The following is a 19,135-nucleotide window of genomic DNA, read 5'->3' as shown; positions in this document are numbered from 1 at the left end:
CTTGTAATGAAGCTGAAACAAAAGATTATTAGTTTGTTTGTTTTAGCCTGTTTGCAGTCATTGTCTGAAGAGTTTAGGGGCTTTAAAAGCATAGAAGGCAATCAGAGGCTTGTTATTGACAGACCAGTATGCAAGTGTTGAAAATCTGATTCTGCCACATTAATAATGCAGCCAACTGAAATCAATGGGAGTACTTCTTTAAACTACTTCTGTGAGTCAGTGATAATAAAGGAAGCAAACCATTAATTTTTGAAAACAGAATCTGTACACTGTTTTTAACTACACAGTCATTCTTTAACAGTATGGGAAATCAAAAACAGTTCAGGCCTTTTGTTATAATGTATTGATCACTATGTAAGCCTACAGACAATTTTTCAAAGGGAAATGTAATTGTTATAAAGGTCTGTTTGGTTGATAATCTCTTTAACTGCCCTTTTAAATGCACCCTTATAAATGCTTTGGGATCTCTTGAACCATCAGCCATGGTGCTCTCTCTTCTGACTGATGGAGAAATGAATTTTTCTGACCATTTGGGTAACTAAGTCTAGAGTACATTTGCAGTGTAGGCTTAATACATCAAATTCAGCTGGAAGAAAAATAACCACACAAATGCAGTTCTATCCCTGAGCTATTTTAATCTGTTTCTTGATAAACTTAGATTAAGTGTTTACTTGGCACTGCACAGTGTAGACATACCTTGAAGCAACTATTATCTAGCTGGAAATGAGCACCTGAAAAGACTATGTAGAGCTGTATGTATAAGTGAACAGAGTTTCATTTGTGCTTGAAATTTATATTTTTATTGAAGATACTTAATTCAGTCCTTCAGGTAAAAAGGTAAACCTTCTAAGTAATTAATGGAAAAGTAGAAGTTGTTAAAAGGGAACATATATATTTTGTCTTTCCAGAGAGAAAGGAATGGGTATGTCTGAGGCAAACCACTCCACAGTGTAAGCCACAGGTTCTTTTATTTGTAATCTGTGGTATATGGCTGAAAAAATGAGATTAAACCACTAGGACTGAGTATTTTTACTATTGCAAGATAAAAGAATCCAAATGAAATTACAGAATCACAGAATTGTTAGAGTTGGAAGGGACCTCTACAGATCATCTAGTCCAACTCTCCCAGTGAAGTAGGATAACCTAGAGTACTTTACACAGCACTGCATCCAGATGGGTTTTGAATATCTCCAGAGATGGACACTCCACAACCTCCCTGGGCAACCTGTTCCAGTGCCTTGTCGCTCTCATTGTAAAGAAGTTTTGTTCTTATGTTTAATGGAACTTTCTGTGTTCCAGCTTGTGCCTGTTGCCCCTCGTTCTGACACTCAGAACTACTCAGAAGAGCCTGTCTCCACCTTCCTTGCACCCACCCTTTAGGTACTTGTATACATTGATAAGGTTTCCTCTCAGCCTTCTCATCTCCAGGCTAATGAATCCCAATAAAGGAAATTACAGCATTCCATTATGGAGAAGAGAAAATAAAAGCCAAATGTAAAAACCTCTAAAATTATATCTTCCTAAAAAACCCCAACAGATTCCTATGCATCACTGAAATAATATTTTTAAAGCAAAAATTCAACAGATTCTGTTGCGCTGGCTTGGATGGTCAGTTTCTTGTTCAACAGAAAAACTTGTTTGGATTATGCTTATTTATAGTTAGGGTTACCAGTGACCTTTCAAAATGTCTCCTACTTTACATTATTTTTTCTTTGTTTTCTGCCTCTTCTTCTCAGTCTCTTGAGTAAATTGGTCTTAATCTCTTGAGTAAGAGTTGGTTTACAGGTGTTTTGCACTTCAGCCATGGATTTTGTTGTTATTGCAGGTGAATAATAATATGTTTCATATTCTTTGTTAAGAATGATTCTGCAATGAGAGTTTTCTGAGCTAATAGATAGTTGACTAGCTGTCCTGTTTTTCAGGCTGCCGTAAATCTTTATTGTAAGCCTTAACTTAAACCCTATAAAAGTGTTATTATTTCAGGCCAACTGCAAGCCATTTACAGGCAATGAAGACACTTAAAAAATTTCCTTTGAGATTTCAAGTGGTATAATCTGTTCCATGTGATTTGATATTTTAGTTTTAACCTGTTGAACACAAACAAAATAAAGTTTTCTTAGATAGGTGAAGAAGGAGGGAGAACTTGAGGGTGTGAGTGAGGTGTTGAAAGTAGCATAAAGACAGGTCATGGCAGTTGTTGTGTGTTTAAGATGCTGAGTTACGGGAACTTGGGGTAATCTGAGCTCTCTTCACTGGGATCAAAAGTGACTCTGCTCATAAATAGTTTCATCCTTGCAGGAAGTCCTGGTTGTTCTTCTGTGCCTATGAGACTGGTAAAGGGTGGACTAGGTCTAGCTTCTACCATGATGCTGGGAAAAAAACACTGAACGGAATTGTGAGAGCAAGAACAAGTATTTGCAGGGGAGAGGAGGATTTTTTAAACTGTCACCAAGAAGAGGGTACACAGAACTGCATTCTTTAGGTGTAGTTAGATGTGGCCATGGGGTGAGTGATGACTAATTTAATGCTTTATGGTGTAGCCTTGAAAATGCTATTAGCACAGTTGAGGTGGTTATGAACTTTTTGTGAGAGGAAGAGGTGAGAGGTTCTTGAACCAGACTTCCTGGAGAAAATGTAACATACAGCTGTATGTGACTTATTTTCTGCCAGTGTGGCTCCCCAGGATGATCTGTTGTAATTTTGTGTAAGATTAGAATTTTCCTGTCTTTTCAGTCTATTGCATATCTTTAATGTTAATCTAAATCTAAATAATTAATCTAAAATAATGCAAAATAATTAATTTGTATGTCATCTTCTCATAGGTTTTCTGCTATATCTTTAGTTCTGTAGGTTTATATATGATTATATACAATTTTCAATGTATGTGCAACTGAGAGCTTTGGAGTTATGTTCAAGATTTGGTGATCTTTGCCTGTTCTAACTTCCATATCCAGCGAACCAAATTTGTAGCCATTGTATGATACAAATTACTTCTGAGAGTTTATAAGATTAAGAAATAAAATAATTAGAGATCTGTTACCAAAAAGCTCTAAGAATCTGCAATTAGAAGAAAACTGTAAAAGAAAATGTCGAAAGACACAGGATCACTGGACTCCTCCTAATACTGTTTAGTTAGTTGGTTAAAGGGGGGAAATATATATACATGGACTATGCCTCTAGTCCTTATTGGGTTTTTTTTCTGATACCAATTCATTGCATTTTCCAAATAAACTGACCAGTTCTATGGTATGAAATAAATAACTTAGTAAATAACTTGAGAGTCTTTATGGCTACTACAGGCACTATTTGGAACAATGCTAAATGCCTTACTTTACCTTATATTCATAATAGCTTAGCTTTTGTGACTTCCTGTATGTGTGCTCTTTCTGTGAACAACAAAAGTATCTAAAACTCCAGGTAGCAGGTTGTAATTTCATACTTGGTGAAGAATGGTTCTTTTTTAGAGTAATCTAAAAGCAAAAATGTTCCTTGTCTGATTTTTTTTTTCTTCAGAAATGAAATTAACATTAATGAGCAGTAGAACATGAGGGATTATTAGGTTTTAACTCGTTACAAAGTAATATATGAGCAAATGTCAGTTGTGAAAATATGAAACAGGACTTTGAACCTTGTTCAGGATCCCCTGACAGGAGGGGAGGGAGATGAGTAAATCCAAAGGATGTATCTGCCACTCCTGCATACTCTAAAACTTTGCTGATAAATTCCAAGGATTTGTGGTATAGCTGGTCTTACAGTATAATTAATTTATTTTCCTTGTCCGAATGTGTGACAGAAAGGTGGTTTATGATTCTGTGAATTCAGTAGTTGATTAGCCAAAGCATTGTCTACTGGAGTGTGCATTACAAGTGTTATTCCATTTCAATTTTTTTGTTTCTGTTAATTTTTCAGTCACTCCTTCATTCAAGTTTCCATTGTATTTGTTCATGGAGCATTTGTACCATGTGTAGTTTTTGAAGGGAGTTACAGGCAATTACTGTGTATACATAAAAGATCTTTCTTACAAAGGTAATTGGTTTTATTGTAAAAGATGTTTCTAAAGAATATTTTGTTGAAAACCTTCCTTAGTCAGTTGTTAATTTGTATTAATTTGTATCATAATTAGATCCTTGTGCCCTAATAATAATAAGTTTGCACCCTAAAGTGTAGGGATTTTACAAATGGAAATGTTGAGATAGTCTGTTCTTCAAAGCTGTTTTTTCAAGTACACTTGCAAGAACTTTAGATTTGGTGCCAGTTATCAGCTTTGTCTTCATATTCCTTTTGGTGGTGGCGTTTTCCAACCCATCTTGCTATTGTGACTGGAGAAGTACTGTTGTAAAATCAGCCTTCCTAGATTACCTGAACAGGGAGTTTGTAATGCTAAAAAAAAAATAAAAAAAATCACAGTTGTGGTGCTTGTATGTCCTTTCATTTAATGTGGAAGTTCTCTGAGATTACTGCAAAATATATATATGTTTACTTCCTCTGTTTCCCTCATAGAGGCTGGGCTGAAGATCTGCCTCCATGAGAGGCAGCTGTACTTTGGGACATTGCAGGAGATTGCACACTTGCCACAAGGTTGGGGCAGATGAGGAGGAGATCTGCAGTTCTAGAAGCAAGCCCAGAATTCTCCCCACCTACAACATCTGCTTTGGCAAACTGTCACTCATATTAAGTAAATCTACATTATTTGTTAACGTGTAGCTGCTATATTTTTTTACTAATGACAGTAGTCATTAGATGTTTGTGTATACTGTTTCTAATGAAAGCAGGTTGCTGGCAATTTAATTAATTTTAAATAGTTATTTGAACTTTTAAAAAATTGCAAATCTGCATGTGGGTGCAGGATGAAAATGAGGGGTTTATTTCCTAGGGTGTGTGTTCTGTCCAGCATCCCACTCCTTCCTAAAAGTTCCAGTTAGTACCATGATGTTCATACAAGAAAATGTACATATGTATGTAAAGGAGAATCAGCTGTATAAAGAAGAGGAGCTGAAGATGAAAATTGATTGACTGGACTATCTCTCCCTTTTCAAATTTTGCCTGATTGACAGAATTTTGGTTGGATCTGTTGGTTTTCAGCAGCAGCTGCTCAATACTCTCCTTGTGTATTTGCAGGCCTCTGGGAGCATATAAATCCTTGTACACTGCTACAGGGAGCTGCAGTAAGATGCAGGTTTTCACCATCAATGTCAGCTCTCTAAAATGTGATTTTTCACCATTTTTCTGTTTCCTGATCTTTGCAAAAAACCTGTCACCTGCTGGCCTTCCTTCTATTCTCCTCCTCCATCCATACACTTTTAATTATTCTTAATGCCTCTGTAGATGACTTACCCATCTGTTGTTAATTCTGCAATTAAGTCTTAATTAAATGGGATGAAATATTGTGTCTTCAAGGAACATTAGAGCAGATTTCCATCTACAAAAATGGGAGGAAAAAAGAATCTAAAGGCATCAACAAAGGCTGTTCTAACTGATTTTAACATTAAGGTGTTTTTCTTAGCAGATGCCACATTAAGATTTTTGGGTGGAATATTGAGTTTGCTGCCTCTTATTAGTAACAGAGAATTTACCTGTCTTTGCCTCTGAATTGTATCTGACTCTTGCTGACAAAACCTTCAGCCTCTTAACCCCTGACTGAATTGTGTCTTATCGTTACTACATTTTTTTTCTTTAGCCTCTTGTATTATGAAAGGAACTTGACCTCCATTTTCCTGAAAAGTGTCTTTATATGACCTTCAGCTGGTACAGGCTTACATTTGAATAAGATTTTACCAGAGCCCAAAAAATTTAATACTTCTTATCTTGGGAATACTTTCAAGTGATGGTTGTAGAAGACTAGTTAATAGGAAAACCAAGTTGAAATCTAGGGCTAACACAGTCCTTCTTATCAACATGGTTTCAATCCTATATAATATCACATTGACTCAGAAGGGAAGGGAATAATTTTAGCTGAAAACAGAAGAGTCAGTTCTTGAGAATGGTCCGTTACAAATACATTGATGTAAGAGAAAACCTTGGTGTTAAGCTCAACTGAAACTGTCTTTCTGCACAGGTTTGTGTTTTATTTACTGTGAAAGAAACCTTTTCACAACAGGTCACAGACAATACGAATGGCAAGATGCATCAAACATTCAACAAAGGGGTGTTCTACTTGTCTCTCCTACTTGGAATGTAGATCACAGCTCTAGTTTAATCTGCAGTATTTGCTCAAGGAATTCAGCTAAAATCTGCTGAGAAAGAGAAGAATTTTCTATTCAGCTGTGGTTTCTTGCATACTCAATTCCATCTACCAGATTCCAACTGTAGGTCTCAGCACAGCTCCTTTGAATAGGGCAGCATGATTTTAAGTGATTCAAGGATGTTCCTTTTTCCTGGATGTTTGTTAAATTGATGATTCTTTGATATTTTAGTAGGGAAACTATTGCAGGAGTTCTTGTGATACAGCATTAATCATCTTATGAAGAACTCATATCACTGCCCTGAGCATCAAAGCGTTGATTCATGCTTCCAAGTCTTCCTTATGTAAAGTATTGACTATTTCAATGAAGACATGCAAAGCAATGTAGTGTTTTTTTTCCATTAATAAAGAAGGAGATAGGACATCAGTTCATCATGACATTCAGTCAGCTTCTGAAATTAATTTTCAACAGCAGATGTTACGGTTCTGTTAATTCCCTGTGGAGATAGGACCAAAAAAAAATAAAATTAAAAGACCTTGCTACAAGTTACTCCTATTTAATGTGACTTTTGTGTGGCCAATGTCAAGTAAAGGATCAGCAAATGTAAAATCTTACATTTTGGAGCATATAGAGGCCGTGCTTCTGGGTTGGGCGTGTTTGTAGTTATGAGAGGTTCTGTGTGTTGAGATGTCTGTAGCCAGGCCATTATCTGTGGCTTTCTGACAAAGTAAGATCGCACACACACTTCTAGATCTACTAAAGTTTTGATTTGCATTAGGAGCTTTGTGCTTCTACTGTTCATACTGAAAAGTAACTGCCTCCCTTCAGCTGAATGTATTTTTGCTTGGTTGCTCAGTGTGTTGCAGTTATTGAGGTCTCTTGTGCAGCCTAGCTAGAGTAATTTGGGAGGAAAAAAAGTCTGGATACTGTTACTTTCCATCTCTTCTACAACAGTAACATTAAGAACATCTCTTGTATGGTATAATAATCTAGGAAAAATACTTAGTATTGCTTTTAGGGACATTTACCATTAAATCAGACTTTTAATGTTTAAGAATATTATACTTTAAGTATTTCCAAATGGCCCATTGTGCTGAAAGAAAAGATTGTAGGGTATTTGCAGGATCACAGTTTTTTATGTCTGTTGAAAAGCTAACAACAATGTTATTTTTATGGTATTTGAGAATGTGACTTTGTGATACTTTGAAAGAAACTTCCATTAAATATTAACTGATGTTGCAGAGATATTTTAGAACTTAAAATAATTTTTTATGTTGCTTTTCTTGGTATGCTTCCTAGAGTTGACTTACATGTGATGTAAGCCTTAGAAATTACTTGAAAGTAGATAATAATACTCTCATACCTATAGCTTTTAAATTAATCCACTTAAATTAAGTCACTAAAACAGCCCAAAATGGGCACTCCTGTTGTGCTGTTCTCACCTACTAAAAACCCGCATCTTTGAAGCAATTATATTCTCTTGTTTCTTATGCACTGGACCTCCATTCTTTAATATTCTCAAGCAGACCCCAATTTTACTCCCAGTGAGGGTTGTGATACCATTTTTGCTAAGCCCTACCTATACTTAATTCAAAAAGAAGTAGTATAGACTGTTAAATCAGAACATTTTTCAGCCCGGGTCCTGTCAGCCAGCATGTTGCGTTTGCTGTCATGCTCATTATCTCTTTTGCATCATCAGTCTTTCAATGAAATGTGAAGTAGTATTCTACTAGAAGAAAACCCAGTCAGTGCCTTCTTCCTGGATGAAGCAAGATGTGAATCTTTTCTGAAACTTTAGTCAAATCTGCACACATCTGATAGTAGTTGTGGCTGAATTAATGTCGCTGTAGATTGTCTTGCATAGTGCTCTCACAAGACACTGCAAAACACTTCCTAAAGTGAAGAAGGAACATGTGTTGCTTTGTTCTTACTTGCAAGGACAGTTACCTAATTTCTGTAATGATACTTTAAAAATGCAGTATATTCTTGTTGGGCCAGTGTAGGCTGTCAGTTCTCTCTGTCTTAGATTCTAGGTGCACATAAGTGGTTTGCTTATGTTTTCTGGTATTTTTGTGGAAACTTCATTTTATTTGATTGATCTGTAGTAATGTGGCTCAATCTTTGTGATGAAGCTACGGGCACAAATTTGATTAAATAGTAAATGTAACTCACTGCATTAAAAGAATCTGAAGGTAGTTCACGTGGTTTCCTTAACTTTGAAAGAGAAAAGAGATTATAGAGCCAGCTCTCTGAAGCATTTTGAATGTGTTAGTGAGAATTAACATTACCTCATTTGCCATGATGCCTCTTTTGCTGTAAGACAGATAGAGCTGCAGGAATTACTGTGTTGTATAGTTCTGATAAGGTAGGATCCAAATTTTTGTGCATTCTGGCTTAGCTACCTTTCTACCTTTTGTTTTTGGCTGTGTTTATGGCCCAGTAAGCATGTATTTTGTTTTATTATTTTGTTAGTGGTTTCTATTACAGCTCTACCAGTGATTTGAAATACAAGCTTAGGCAGGTTATTTTACTTTTGTCTGCCTTTTCACTGTTTGTTTTGTCTTGAGCTGATCAGACATTAGCTTTGAGTTTTAAGTGGCTTGCAACAAGTGTAGCTCTTGTGCTGGGCTATAAATAATTCTCAATTATATTAGGCTGGCAAGAAGACTTCTGGGCTATTAGGATCCCTAGATATGGAAACTACTAAAGGTTTCCAGTATTTTTGCTGCTGGAACCTGTCATATGCCCACCAGCCCACAGTGGTGAGAACTCTAGGGACCATTCCTGTGTTGCTGCTTATCCTTTTGCAGCTGAGATTATTGATTCTTTGCTATGCAAAGATTTTGGTATATTACTTAAAAGGTGTGAAAAAGTTTGTAATCTCTGGGAAACATTTTTTCAGTGACTGTTGTGTTTATTAAACACTTGCTCATCACTGTGAGACCCAGCTGCTGCTCCAGTGTTCTAGATAAACAGGAGATAAGAAATAGTCACAAATCATGTACTTACATGCTTAGTTGTCATAGGCTCAAATGCCTGATTCTGAAACTTGCTCACGTGGAGGCTTCCTGTGAGACTTTTTCCACAAGGGAAAGTTAAAAGTAAAAATGACTGTTGATGTATTAAAACTAAGTTACATCCCAGGTATCTTCATGGGAGACATGTGGAGGACGTAACCATGTTATTGTGGCATAGGTAAAGAGTTGTCACCTGCAAAATTGTATACAAAGTAGATAATTTTATGGTTTTGACTAATTGATATTACTCTAATAGCACTCTGAAACCAGGGCATTTTGTGTGTGTATTTCCTGTGTTGAAATGGGAAAGGTGATAGCTGGATCCTAAAATTTCTCATGATGTTGTGGGAACTGCAAATCAAAAGAGAATGTGCCTTATGCATCTTTCCTGCCTTTTCTTACAATGGTGAGGATGAGTATTTCTGGTATTTACGTAATCTTTGCTATGTCAGTCATTTGTACCCTGTAGCGTAATGTGAAGCATCTGCTATGATCTGTAACTGCTTAGCACATTCTTCTCTTATCTTCATTTTTAGCTGTACATCCTTGACCCCTGGACCTAGCTGTGATCGGTTCAAGCTACATATCCCTTATGCTGGAGAAACACTCAAATGTAAGTGAAAAACTATTGCTGTTACGTTTTGGCCTGTCTTTCAATAACAGTGTTCTAGATCACATTAAGTTTTCCAGTGTGTGTAACTCATTTTTTGTTTTGAGATACCTGTGGTTGTTGGGGTTTTTTAAGAGCTTCAGCTCAAAGAACACACAACTGTAACAAAACCTAATTTTTAAGATAAGCTTACAACCTTCCTTGTTATTACAAATTTGAAAACAAGTCCTAAAAGCTGAAAGACACAAATCTCCCCCATATTTCTAACAAAATGTTGTAACTAAGACAATATCATTACCATTTTAAGACTCACTTATGATTTGTATATGCTTTGTGTTGTTCCTTTTTATCTTGTTTAGGAAGACTTGTTTATTATGCTCTGTCATGTTTTGGGCCCAACACAGCAACAAAGAAACAGCCCCATGGCTGCTCACTCAACTCCCCCCCACACATGCGCACACACTTACTCTAAGATGAGGAGCACAAAGCTCCTGGGTTGAGACAAAGGACAGGGAGGGTTCTTCACTGATTAAGGTCATGGGCAAAACAGACTCAAGTTGGGGAAAAAATAATAATTTAATTTCACACTAATCAGATGCAAACAGGACACAGGCAACACACAGAGCAGTGCTTACATATGTTACCCCACCCTGTCCTTCTTCTTGGGCCCAAATTACTTTGTTCCCAATTTCTCTCCCTCCTTCACCCCAGCAGCACAGGGGGACAGGGCATGGGGTTTAGGGTCCCTTCACAGGCTGGTAGTTCCTGCTGTTCCTTCCTCCTCAGGAAGAAGGATTCCTTACAGTCCTTCCCTGCTTCCCCATGGGGTCGCTCCCATGGGAGAGAGTCCTCCACGAACCTCTCCTTCATGAGTCCTTCCCACGAGGTCCAGAACTGATCCAGCCTGGGCTTCCCACAGAGTCATGGGCTGCTTAGGGAACAAAGTCCCCTGGTGCCGGGGTCTTCCAAAGCTGCATAATCAGAGTCCACAGCCAACAAATCCACAAGCCACAAAATCCAAGTCCACTGGCCAGGTTCACTCCTCTTGGCACCTTCAGGGAATGTTCCACCACGTTTCTCCATGAGTGCAGGGGGACAGCTGCCATCTCGGCATGGGTTGCAGGGAAACTTATGCTTGGGCACCTTCTTCCCCTTCTTCCTCACCAACCACCAGCACTGATCTGCTTCCACCACACAGCTCTTAAGTGCTTCTCTGCTCAGGTGTTAATAGCAGTTCTTTCTTACGTTAATCGCTGAGGCGCATCTGTTGTCCTTCTAATGGCTCCTTGGCTGCGTTTGGAGCAGGGGGAGCTTCCCAGCTCCTTCCCCTGCTACCAAAAAACCCACCAAAGCAGAACGTTCTCCAATATCAGGAGTCTTTTGTTTTATTAGATATTTCTAAACAGTAACTGGTATAATTGACTAGATTACAGAAAGGTGACTGGTTTTCCTGATTTAGTGGCGTAGTTAAATAATCCTTATTTTTGAAGAATCTGTAAATAGCTGGCTAATTTGATGTGTTTTGGTTCAAAGGATTAGAATAAATTTTGCTTTTGTATGTTTTTAGAAGGTACAAAATGGTCTTCTAAACACCTGAGTTGCTGGTAATCTGGGTATGAAAAACGGGAAAGCTGTGTTGTTTTTTAACAACTGAAATATGGGAGAGAATGAAGAAAATCAGATGAAGTAAAATTTAAAACTTAGTAGTTTTAGATTTAGGGCAGCACTGGGGAAATCACATCTGGAGTACTGTGTCCTGTTCTGGTCTCCCTAGTATCAGAAAGCCCTGGACATATTGGAATTAATCCAACAAAAGACTACAAAGATGATTGAGGGACTGGAGAGGATGGGGGAGCTGGGGCTTGTCAAGAAGAAAAGACTCAGGGCAAATCTTATCAATGTGTATGAATACCTGATGGAATTAATGAAGAAGATGGAGCGAGGCTCTTCTCAGTGGTGGTCACTACAGGGAAATGGTCACAAATCAAAATGCAAAAAATTCTATTTAAGTGTAGTAGAAAAACTTTTTTGAAGGATGGTCAACCAGTGGAAGTGGTTGCATTCAGAGCTTGTGTATCTCCCTCTTTGGAGATACTCAAAACCCAACTGGACATGACCCTTAGCGGTGTGCCCTTGTTGACCCTTCTCTGAGTTGAGGGATTGAACTAGGCAGTCTCCAGAGGTGCTATCCAACCTCAGCTGTCCTGTGAGTGAAAATGGGCTACCTGGAGGAGCAAGTTCCTGGTGTGAACAGAAATGTTAAACATTTAAAACACACACTGCTTTGATAATACTGGTTTTCACTGCATCATGCACATGCTACACCTCTTTTAAGATATTTTAAATATTAAGAATGTTGTTGTGTTCCTTCTGTAGTAATTCTTGTCATTATGTAGTGCACTGGAAACCCTTGACCATTATGAACAGAAGTCCACTCATTTAAAATCTTCTTATTAGAGGTACTTGAAAGCTTGCATTTGGTACTTGTAAGGAAAGTTGTCTTTACCAGAAGTTGGTCTGGCAGTTTGCTTATGTGTTTGAGAGAGGAGCTAGGCTCATGTATCAGTGTACTGAGATTATTTTATCTGTTCTAAAGGTACAAAATGATGGCTCAGGAGGCTTACTTATAATTCTTTTCTAAAAGACAAAAATGGAATAGTAAGTCATAGCTAGCAATTATTCTAAGAAAAAAAAATGTGGCTATGCATTTATTCAGAATTTTCATTAAGTGACAGCTATATTATATGAAGACAGCTATGCTACCAAGTAGAATTATTGTCCTTATTTAAAATTTTTTGAAAAAAATTAAGTTTTGTAGCACACTCAACCTGTTGAGGCTTCATGTGTCCTGCTATGTGTAGTAGATTCTACTTTAGACTTGTTTGATGATCATGATCAAAGTGCAGTGAAATGGATGACATTAGCTTAGAGAATGGTATCATACTGTCCTGTTTAATATGTTCTATGTCTTGTGTAGTAACTCTCTCGTTACCACCATACAGGACAATATCATTACGAGAGCTTTAAGTCTTCAGTTTTTTTTAAGTAGAAACTGGAATTGTTCCTGATTCTTAAAGGAAAATCAATAGATTAGAATGCCTATATGCAAGGATGTAAGCATGCAGACTATACCAATACACTAAATGACTGTAGTCCAGGTAAAGTACCTAGAAATATGATTATGGACTGTGCACTAAATTTCAATATTGAGAAATCATCTTCTTCCCTTTTTTTTTTCTCCTGAAGTTCTTGTTTTTTGAATATCACATAAGTAATTAAACAAAACAGATATAATGCTACCGTTCCTCCACACCTTTGCAAAATCCAAACCAGACATTTTAACCATGGCATATGTTCTAGCATGACCAACTGAAAGTGGTGTAAACAAGTGCTATCTTTTCCAGAGGTATCTAATAATAGCAGTGAATTAAAGTAATAATAATATTTCACCTTTCAGCATTAAATGTTTGAAAATGCAGTGCATTATTCAGTTTCACAGGCTGTGGAATCAATAGTGACACATGCAGATTCAAGAAAGCTTTAATTATTTTGGACTGATCTGAAATATGGGTCTATTTTAGATCTGTAGTGATGGCAGGGGAAGATGGCCATGGTGTGCAACCAGAGATTTGTAGATACTTTGTTGTAGGCTGTTGTTAGATATGTTATCTTGCAAGGGCAGAATATTTCTGCAAAGGGAAGTTGCAAAATCTGCCAGAATAAAAAGATTAGCTGAAAATGTTCAGGATCTCCAGTATATGGTCTTAATTTTGTGGTCCAAATACACGCTGAAGTGTGTAGTTCCTTTGTGGTTTGTGTTACATCCTCTTTGCAACAGATCAGATCTTTGCATATCATCAATCATAACCGCTGCCACTGCACAAATACCCTAGTATGAATCCTAATATGTTGAAAACTCTTGGTATGCTACTTTAGAGAAGTATAACTGCATAGTCACAGTCCTGTTTTCCAGAAGACCAGGAAGTTCAGTGTTTTCTTGAAAAAGGGGAAAGTGTATGTGCAGGCAATAACAGTGGCTGACTATCTTGTAGTATAAAATAATTGTTGTGTTACCTTTGGTAAGATCAAATGTCCTGTGAGTTAAGAAAGGCATGTTGGTGTTTTTAATACATTTTCTTGAGGTCCAGTTAGCTATTTAGTAGGTTTTTTAGCTGTCACGTTCAGCTTACTGTTGCATGTATTCTGAGCTGCTGGAAAGTTATACTGAACAGTTACTCAGTTCCAGCTGGGAACCTTGGAGACCTTGGAGATACCCACAATATTATGCTGGAGAAAATATTACGTCAGTGTTAGTTTGTCATACTAATTGTCTTCCATCACGCTTAAGAAATTTTTTAATGGTGATTTCAGAGAGACACTTTTACATTTTCTTCTGTAAGGGAAGCCATAAATTCTGTGATTTCATGGCCAGAATGGTTGGAAAACTTGAGTCTACTCTTACTAGACTGTCAATTAAATCTGAGACGGCTGTATTGTTTTTATTAGTTCATCCAGTCCTCAATGCTGCTACATTAAACTCAGTGCTTTTCTTTATATCTGAGTTATTCAAAGCTTTTAATACAAGTTTTAACTCCAAGAAGACTGTAATATCCTGTAAGAGCCTGAATCTATGTTTCAAGGACAAAACTTATTCTAAGCATTCTGGTATGCAGAGCTGTCCTTTATTGCACACTGGACAGCCCTACCTGCTGAGTAAAGTTTGTTACCCTTTCTGGGAGAAGTATATTTTGAGGGGAAGTGTTCTGTAATTCTTGCAGTCTTCCTTGTTAGAACATAAAGGCAGATGTCATAGTAGAAATCATCAGGATAAGTACAGTTAGTATTACAAGCTGTAATAGTCTTTATTAAATATAAATAATTAAAATACACCATTAAGAATCAATTCCTTGGTCATTGCAATTTTGTTTCAGCAAGCCCTGGAATCCTTTGGTTTTCTGGTTCACTCAAGCCTTCATTGCTTCTTGCTACTAAGACAGACTGACTCTTTTTTTTTCTTTTTTTTTTGCCTGCGCTCTTTACATTTTCTTTTTCAGGCACTAATGCCTCCCTCCCTCTCTGTCCTTGAGTGCTGTCATCTGGAATTTCACGGTGATTAAACAATGTGTTGCCCTTGTGATGCTACTGTTCTCTGTTGCCTTTTGAACTCTAGTATTTTCATCTTCTGTCTGATTTTCACTGTTTTTATGTGAGTGGATTACAGCTCTGGGTTCTACTGCCGCCACTTTGGTTTCCTTGATCCGAAAGCACATTTCTTTTGTCTCGCTTGAAGCTTAGTTTTTTGTTTGTTTTGTTTTTTCTTTTTTTTTTTTTACATCTGATTTCTGTTTCTTAGTTACTTATTTAGTTACAGGTCTTAGAGGGGGAAAAAAAAAAAATCACAGTTTTGCTGCCTAACTAGTCTAAGAATATTGCCCATAATATACAGAATTTAATCTGCTTTTACTCCTGTGATGGAACTCTTTTAGTAAATTAATCTAGTCTTCCAGTGGCTTTCTACTTTAAGGAAGTGATTATAAACAAACAAAATGATAAATTTGGAGGAGAGCCTGACCTCCTTGTTGCCCTTTTATAAGCTGCTTTGCGAATTGGCTTGCTAAATGCTTGTTTGTTGTGCCAGGAAACAATTGTAAAAAATATTTTACAACTGTTCTAAGATTTAAGATTCTGATTACTAGGTTGCTGCAATGCATGTGCTGGTCTTCTGTGCACCATTAGGTTATTTTGCACCATTTGTGGTTTAGTTGAGGCTCTTATGGGCAGGACTTTTTGGTTGCTGTAATTCAGATTATGCTTAGGTGTTACCATTACTTGTATGTTAAGTGTCTCCTTGCTGGGTCATGCAAAGTACCAAAGATTTTTCCAGGCAGAATGTTTTCTGGAGTTTTGCTGAGTCTTGTTTTACATGGCAAGAGTAACAAATCTACTTTCTTTGGATACCTGTTCACAGAATCATGGAATCATAGAATGGTCTGAGTTGGAAGGGACCTTAAAGATCATCTAGTTCCCACCCTACTGCATGGACAGGGACACCTCCCACTAGATCAGGTTGCTCAGAGCCCCATCCAGCCTGGCCTTGAACACTTCCAGGGATAGGGCTTCCACAGCTTCCCTGGGCAACGCGTGCCAGTGTCTCACCACCCTCATACTAAAGAATTTCCTCATAATGTCCAATCTAAATCTTACCTCTTCCAGTTTTGATCCATTACCCTTTGGCCCCTCACTACAAGCCACTGTAGAAAGTCCCTCCCCAGCTTTCCTGTAGCCCCATTCAGATATTGTAAGGCTGCTATGAGGTTCCCCCTGGAACCTTCTCTTCTTTAGGCTGAACAATTCCAAGTCAGCCTGTCTTCACAGGAGAGGTGCTCCAGTCCTTGTATCATCTTCTTGGCCCTCCTCTGGACTTTCTCCAAGAGCAATGTGTCCTTCTTATGTTGGGAGCTCCCAAATTGGACACAGTATTCCAGGTGAGTTCTCACTAGAGCCAAATAAAGGGGGAGAATCACCTCCTTGGCCCTGCTGGCCACGCTTCTTTTCATGCAGCCCAGCACACAGTTGGCTTTTTCATTATCTAATCAGTGTGCCTAATTGGGAACATCAAGAGACAGTATAATATTTATATATATTTATTATATTTATTCTCGGAATACAAGGTTTACAAAAATAATTTTCCCTTTTAACTAATCACTTTCCTCTCACTTGCATTGTTCAGGTTTTTTGACACTTCTCCATGTGTTCTGAGCTTCCCTTGACCAAGTAAATGACAAGTTTTTGCAGGTCTAAGTTTTAAATTGTATACTTGTGCGTCAAGGGAAGTTGCCTTACAAATATCTATGTACAAGTGTGGATTTACAGAGGCTTAAAATATTTTTGGTTAGGACTACACATTGGTATTACCATAATCCCTTTCTACTTAGTTCTTTCCTCCTTTCTTCCTCTGTTTAGGCTGCAGTTACTGGTGATGTTTTACAGTCCATTTGCTTCACTGTATTTGTCCTTCACTTTGACCTTTTCTTTTCTCACCCACCCAGTGTCTCTGTTATAACTTCTCTGGCGTTGCCTGTCTATAATTTCTACCAATATCTTATCTTCTCTTCTATTATCTGTTGTTCTCATCTTTGTCCTCTTCAATTCTAGTACTAAAATTTCTGAGAAAGCAGTTGCCTGGCTCCAGAGGTGCACATAACTAGGATTGTCATGCAGCCTTCTTGTTCAGCTTGGGATCCAGCTCATTTACTTCATTTTTGCAGATAAGCCCTCTTGATAATAGAATGTAATTTCTTATCTGTATGCAGTTTTACACCTTTTTTTTTCCCCTACAACAGCTTTTGTCAGTTGAAGTTAAAGAAAAAAAAACCCAACCCACATGCTTGCAACCCTTTGCCCACAAATCAAATAACCATCATGCAAATCCTTCCTGTATATTTTTTTCTTTTATGGGAAAAGTGGGACTTCTTTCACGTGGCTAAATATAGTTGTCTAACTCTGTTTGAGGTTCCCTAGTGTATCTTCCTTGGCCTTTTCAACTGCTGACCCAAACAGCACTGATCTCTCTGAAAACCTTTGCGTCATAGGTGCCATAAATGTGCCCTGAGGCATCTCAAATGATACTAAACAACTTGGTTAAACACCTGAATGAACCTCATGGAGGCTGGGTCTCCTTTGCACCTTTGCATGTAGTGTAGCAGCTAGAATTTCTTCTTAAGTGTCACAGAGGTACAGAGAAAGGAGTTTTTTAAAATACAATCATACACCTTTTTTTTTTTCATTCAAATTATCTTTCTATTAAGAGATATCTTTGAGTCTTTATACTGAATTTTCTGCCTTTTGTTTTCTAATACATTGTTTCTCCTGTGAAGTCAGAAATAAAGCTCAAAAACATCCTGGCTTCTTGCTTCCAGTTGTTGTCTGTAAGCTTCAGGAATATTCTGACTTAGACTAAATAACCTATAAAAAGTTTAAGGTACACTTGGTTTACTGTAATAGGATTATTGTTTACAGTCAGGTGAGCAAAAGTCTCACAGTATTCCCAGGCACCATTTGTGGGTAGACGTCCTCCCCTGTAGACAAAAGTCCTGCTTCAGCAGATGGTTTTAAGAGGGACTTCTGAGCTTTAATAATCCTCTACTTGAGAGAAGAATAGCCTGGCAGCAGCAACACAACAGCAGAAAGAAAATTATTCCAGTGTCGTCTTCCAGTAGTAGTTCTGCATTTACCAAAGTTGTATTGTCATTTCAAGAGCTGCATCTTTCCTGCTATCTAATTAAGAAGAGACTGTAGGTAGTGTATTACTGTATTTGGCTTAAAACCATTAGGGTGAAACCCGGTGACAAGTCAGCAGGTCTGCATTTAGTTAATTTAAATAATTTCATACTGCTGACTTAGTATTTAGGTTGCAAATCAAAGTGAATAACTGATTCTTTTTTGCACACGTAAAGACAATTAACAGTGGCTGGTTTAGGTAAAAAATTGTTTACAGAGGGCACCAGTCAGTGTTTTTTGTCTACAATTTGTGTGACTTCTAGAAGAGATTGGTTAGCATTCTTAATAAATGAGTAATATAATTCTAATTACTATCTTAATATTCAACAAGAACAGTTTTTTGTTTTCCCAAAACTGGTTCTGCATATAGGATTGGTCACTTGTATCGACACTGTTTCCTGTTATCTGTGATGCATTTTGTGATGAAATTGCATTTGGATTTTTTGTTTGCTTCTTAAAAGCCAAATGGGTTGATGTCCTTCATATGCTTAATTCCATTCAGGTTGGTCTTACTTCAGGCTGCAGTGGACATGCGTGTTTATTCTACATATTTAGTGCTGACTTAAGAATTTTTGGGGTCAGAAAAAGCTGAAGAATATAAATATGTCAAAAGTAGAGTTTAAGAAGTTAACTGATATGTTGCTTCCTAATTCTGCTGCCTTTAGGTAATCAGGGTTGTCAATGCTGTGCCACTCCCAGTACAACATCTTTCAGTACTACCAAATGTACAGTATGATTAAAAAAGAAAGCAAAATACTCTAAAAAGTAAGTTATCAGGAGAGGAAACACTGACAATAGGATAGGTCAGTGTAGAGCTACTGTAAGGATTTAAGAAATTTCTCTGTTTCAGAGTTACACCTGTCTTGCTTGTAGTCAATCATTATTGCTTTGTTAGGCTTGCTTAAGCATTTTGATAGATGAGAACAGTGTGTGTGTGTGTGGAAAAAAATATAGATTTAGGTATTAATATTTCTATATTTATGTCTATTGGGAGCATATTAACTTTTCCTTTGAGATCCTGTAAAGTAAAGTATTTCACAATTCAA

The 19,135-nt window shown here is 37.4% G+C and overlaps 1 protein-coding gene across 3 annotated transcripts in view; it reads left to right on the top strand.

Annotated features, from left to right (window-relative positions):
• BABAM2 (BRISC and BRCA1 A complex member 2) overlaps positions 1-19,135 on the top strand; it is a 172,982-nt gene that overhangs the window by 10,751 nt on the left and 143,096 nt on the right. For all 3 annotated transcript variants that reach the window (XM_051614076.1, XM_051614075.1, XM_051614077.1), the window contains exon 3: positions 9,736-9,812. In XM_051614076.1, the coding sequence (XP_051470036.1) occupies positions 9,736-9,812 (77 nt within the window). The remainder of the gene's footprint in view (positions 1-9,735; positions 9,813-19,135) is intronic.

The sequence above is a fragment of the Apus apus genome, chromosome 3 (genome assembly GCF_020740795.1).
Source record: "Apus apus isolate bApuApu2 chromosome 3, bApuApu2.pri.cur, whole genome shotgun sequence".
Classification (NCBI taxonomy): domain Eukaryota; kingdom Metazoa; phylum Chordata; class Aves; order Apodiformes; family Apodidae; genus Apus; species Apus apus.
The sequence above is the reverse complement of the archived record's forward strand: the minus strand, read 5'-3'. Positions and strand labels throughout refer to the sequence as shown.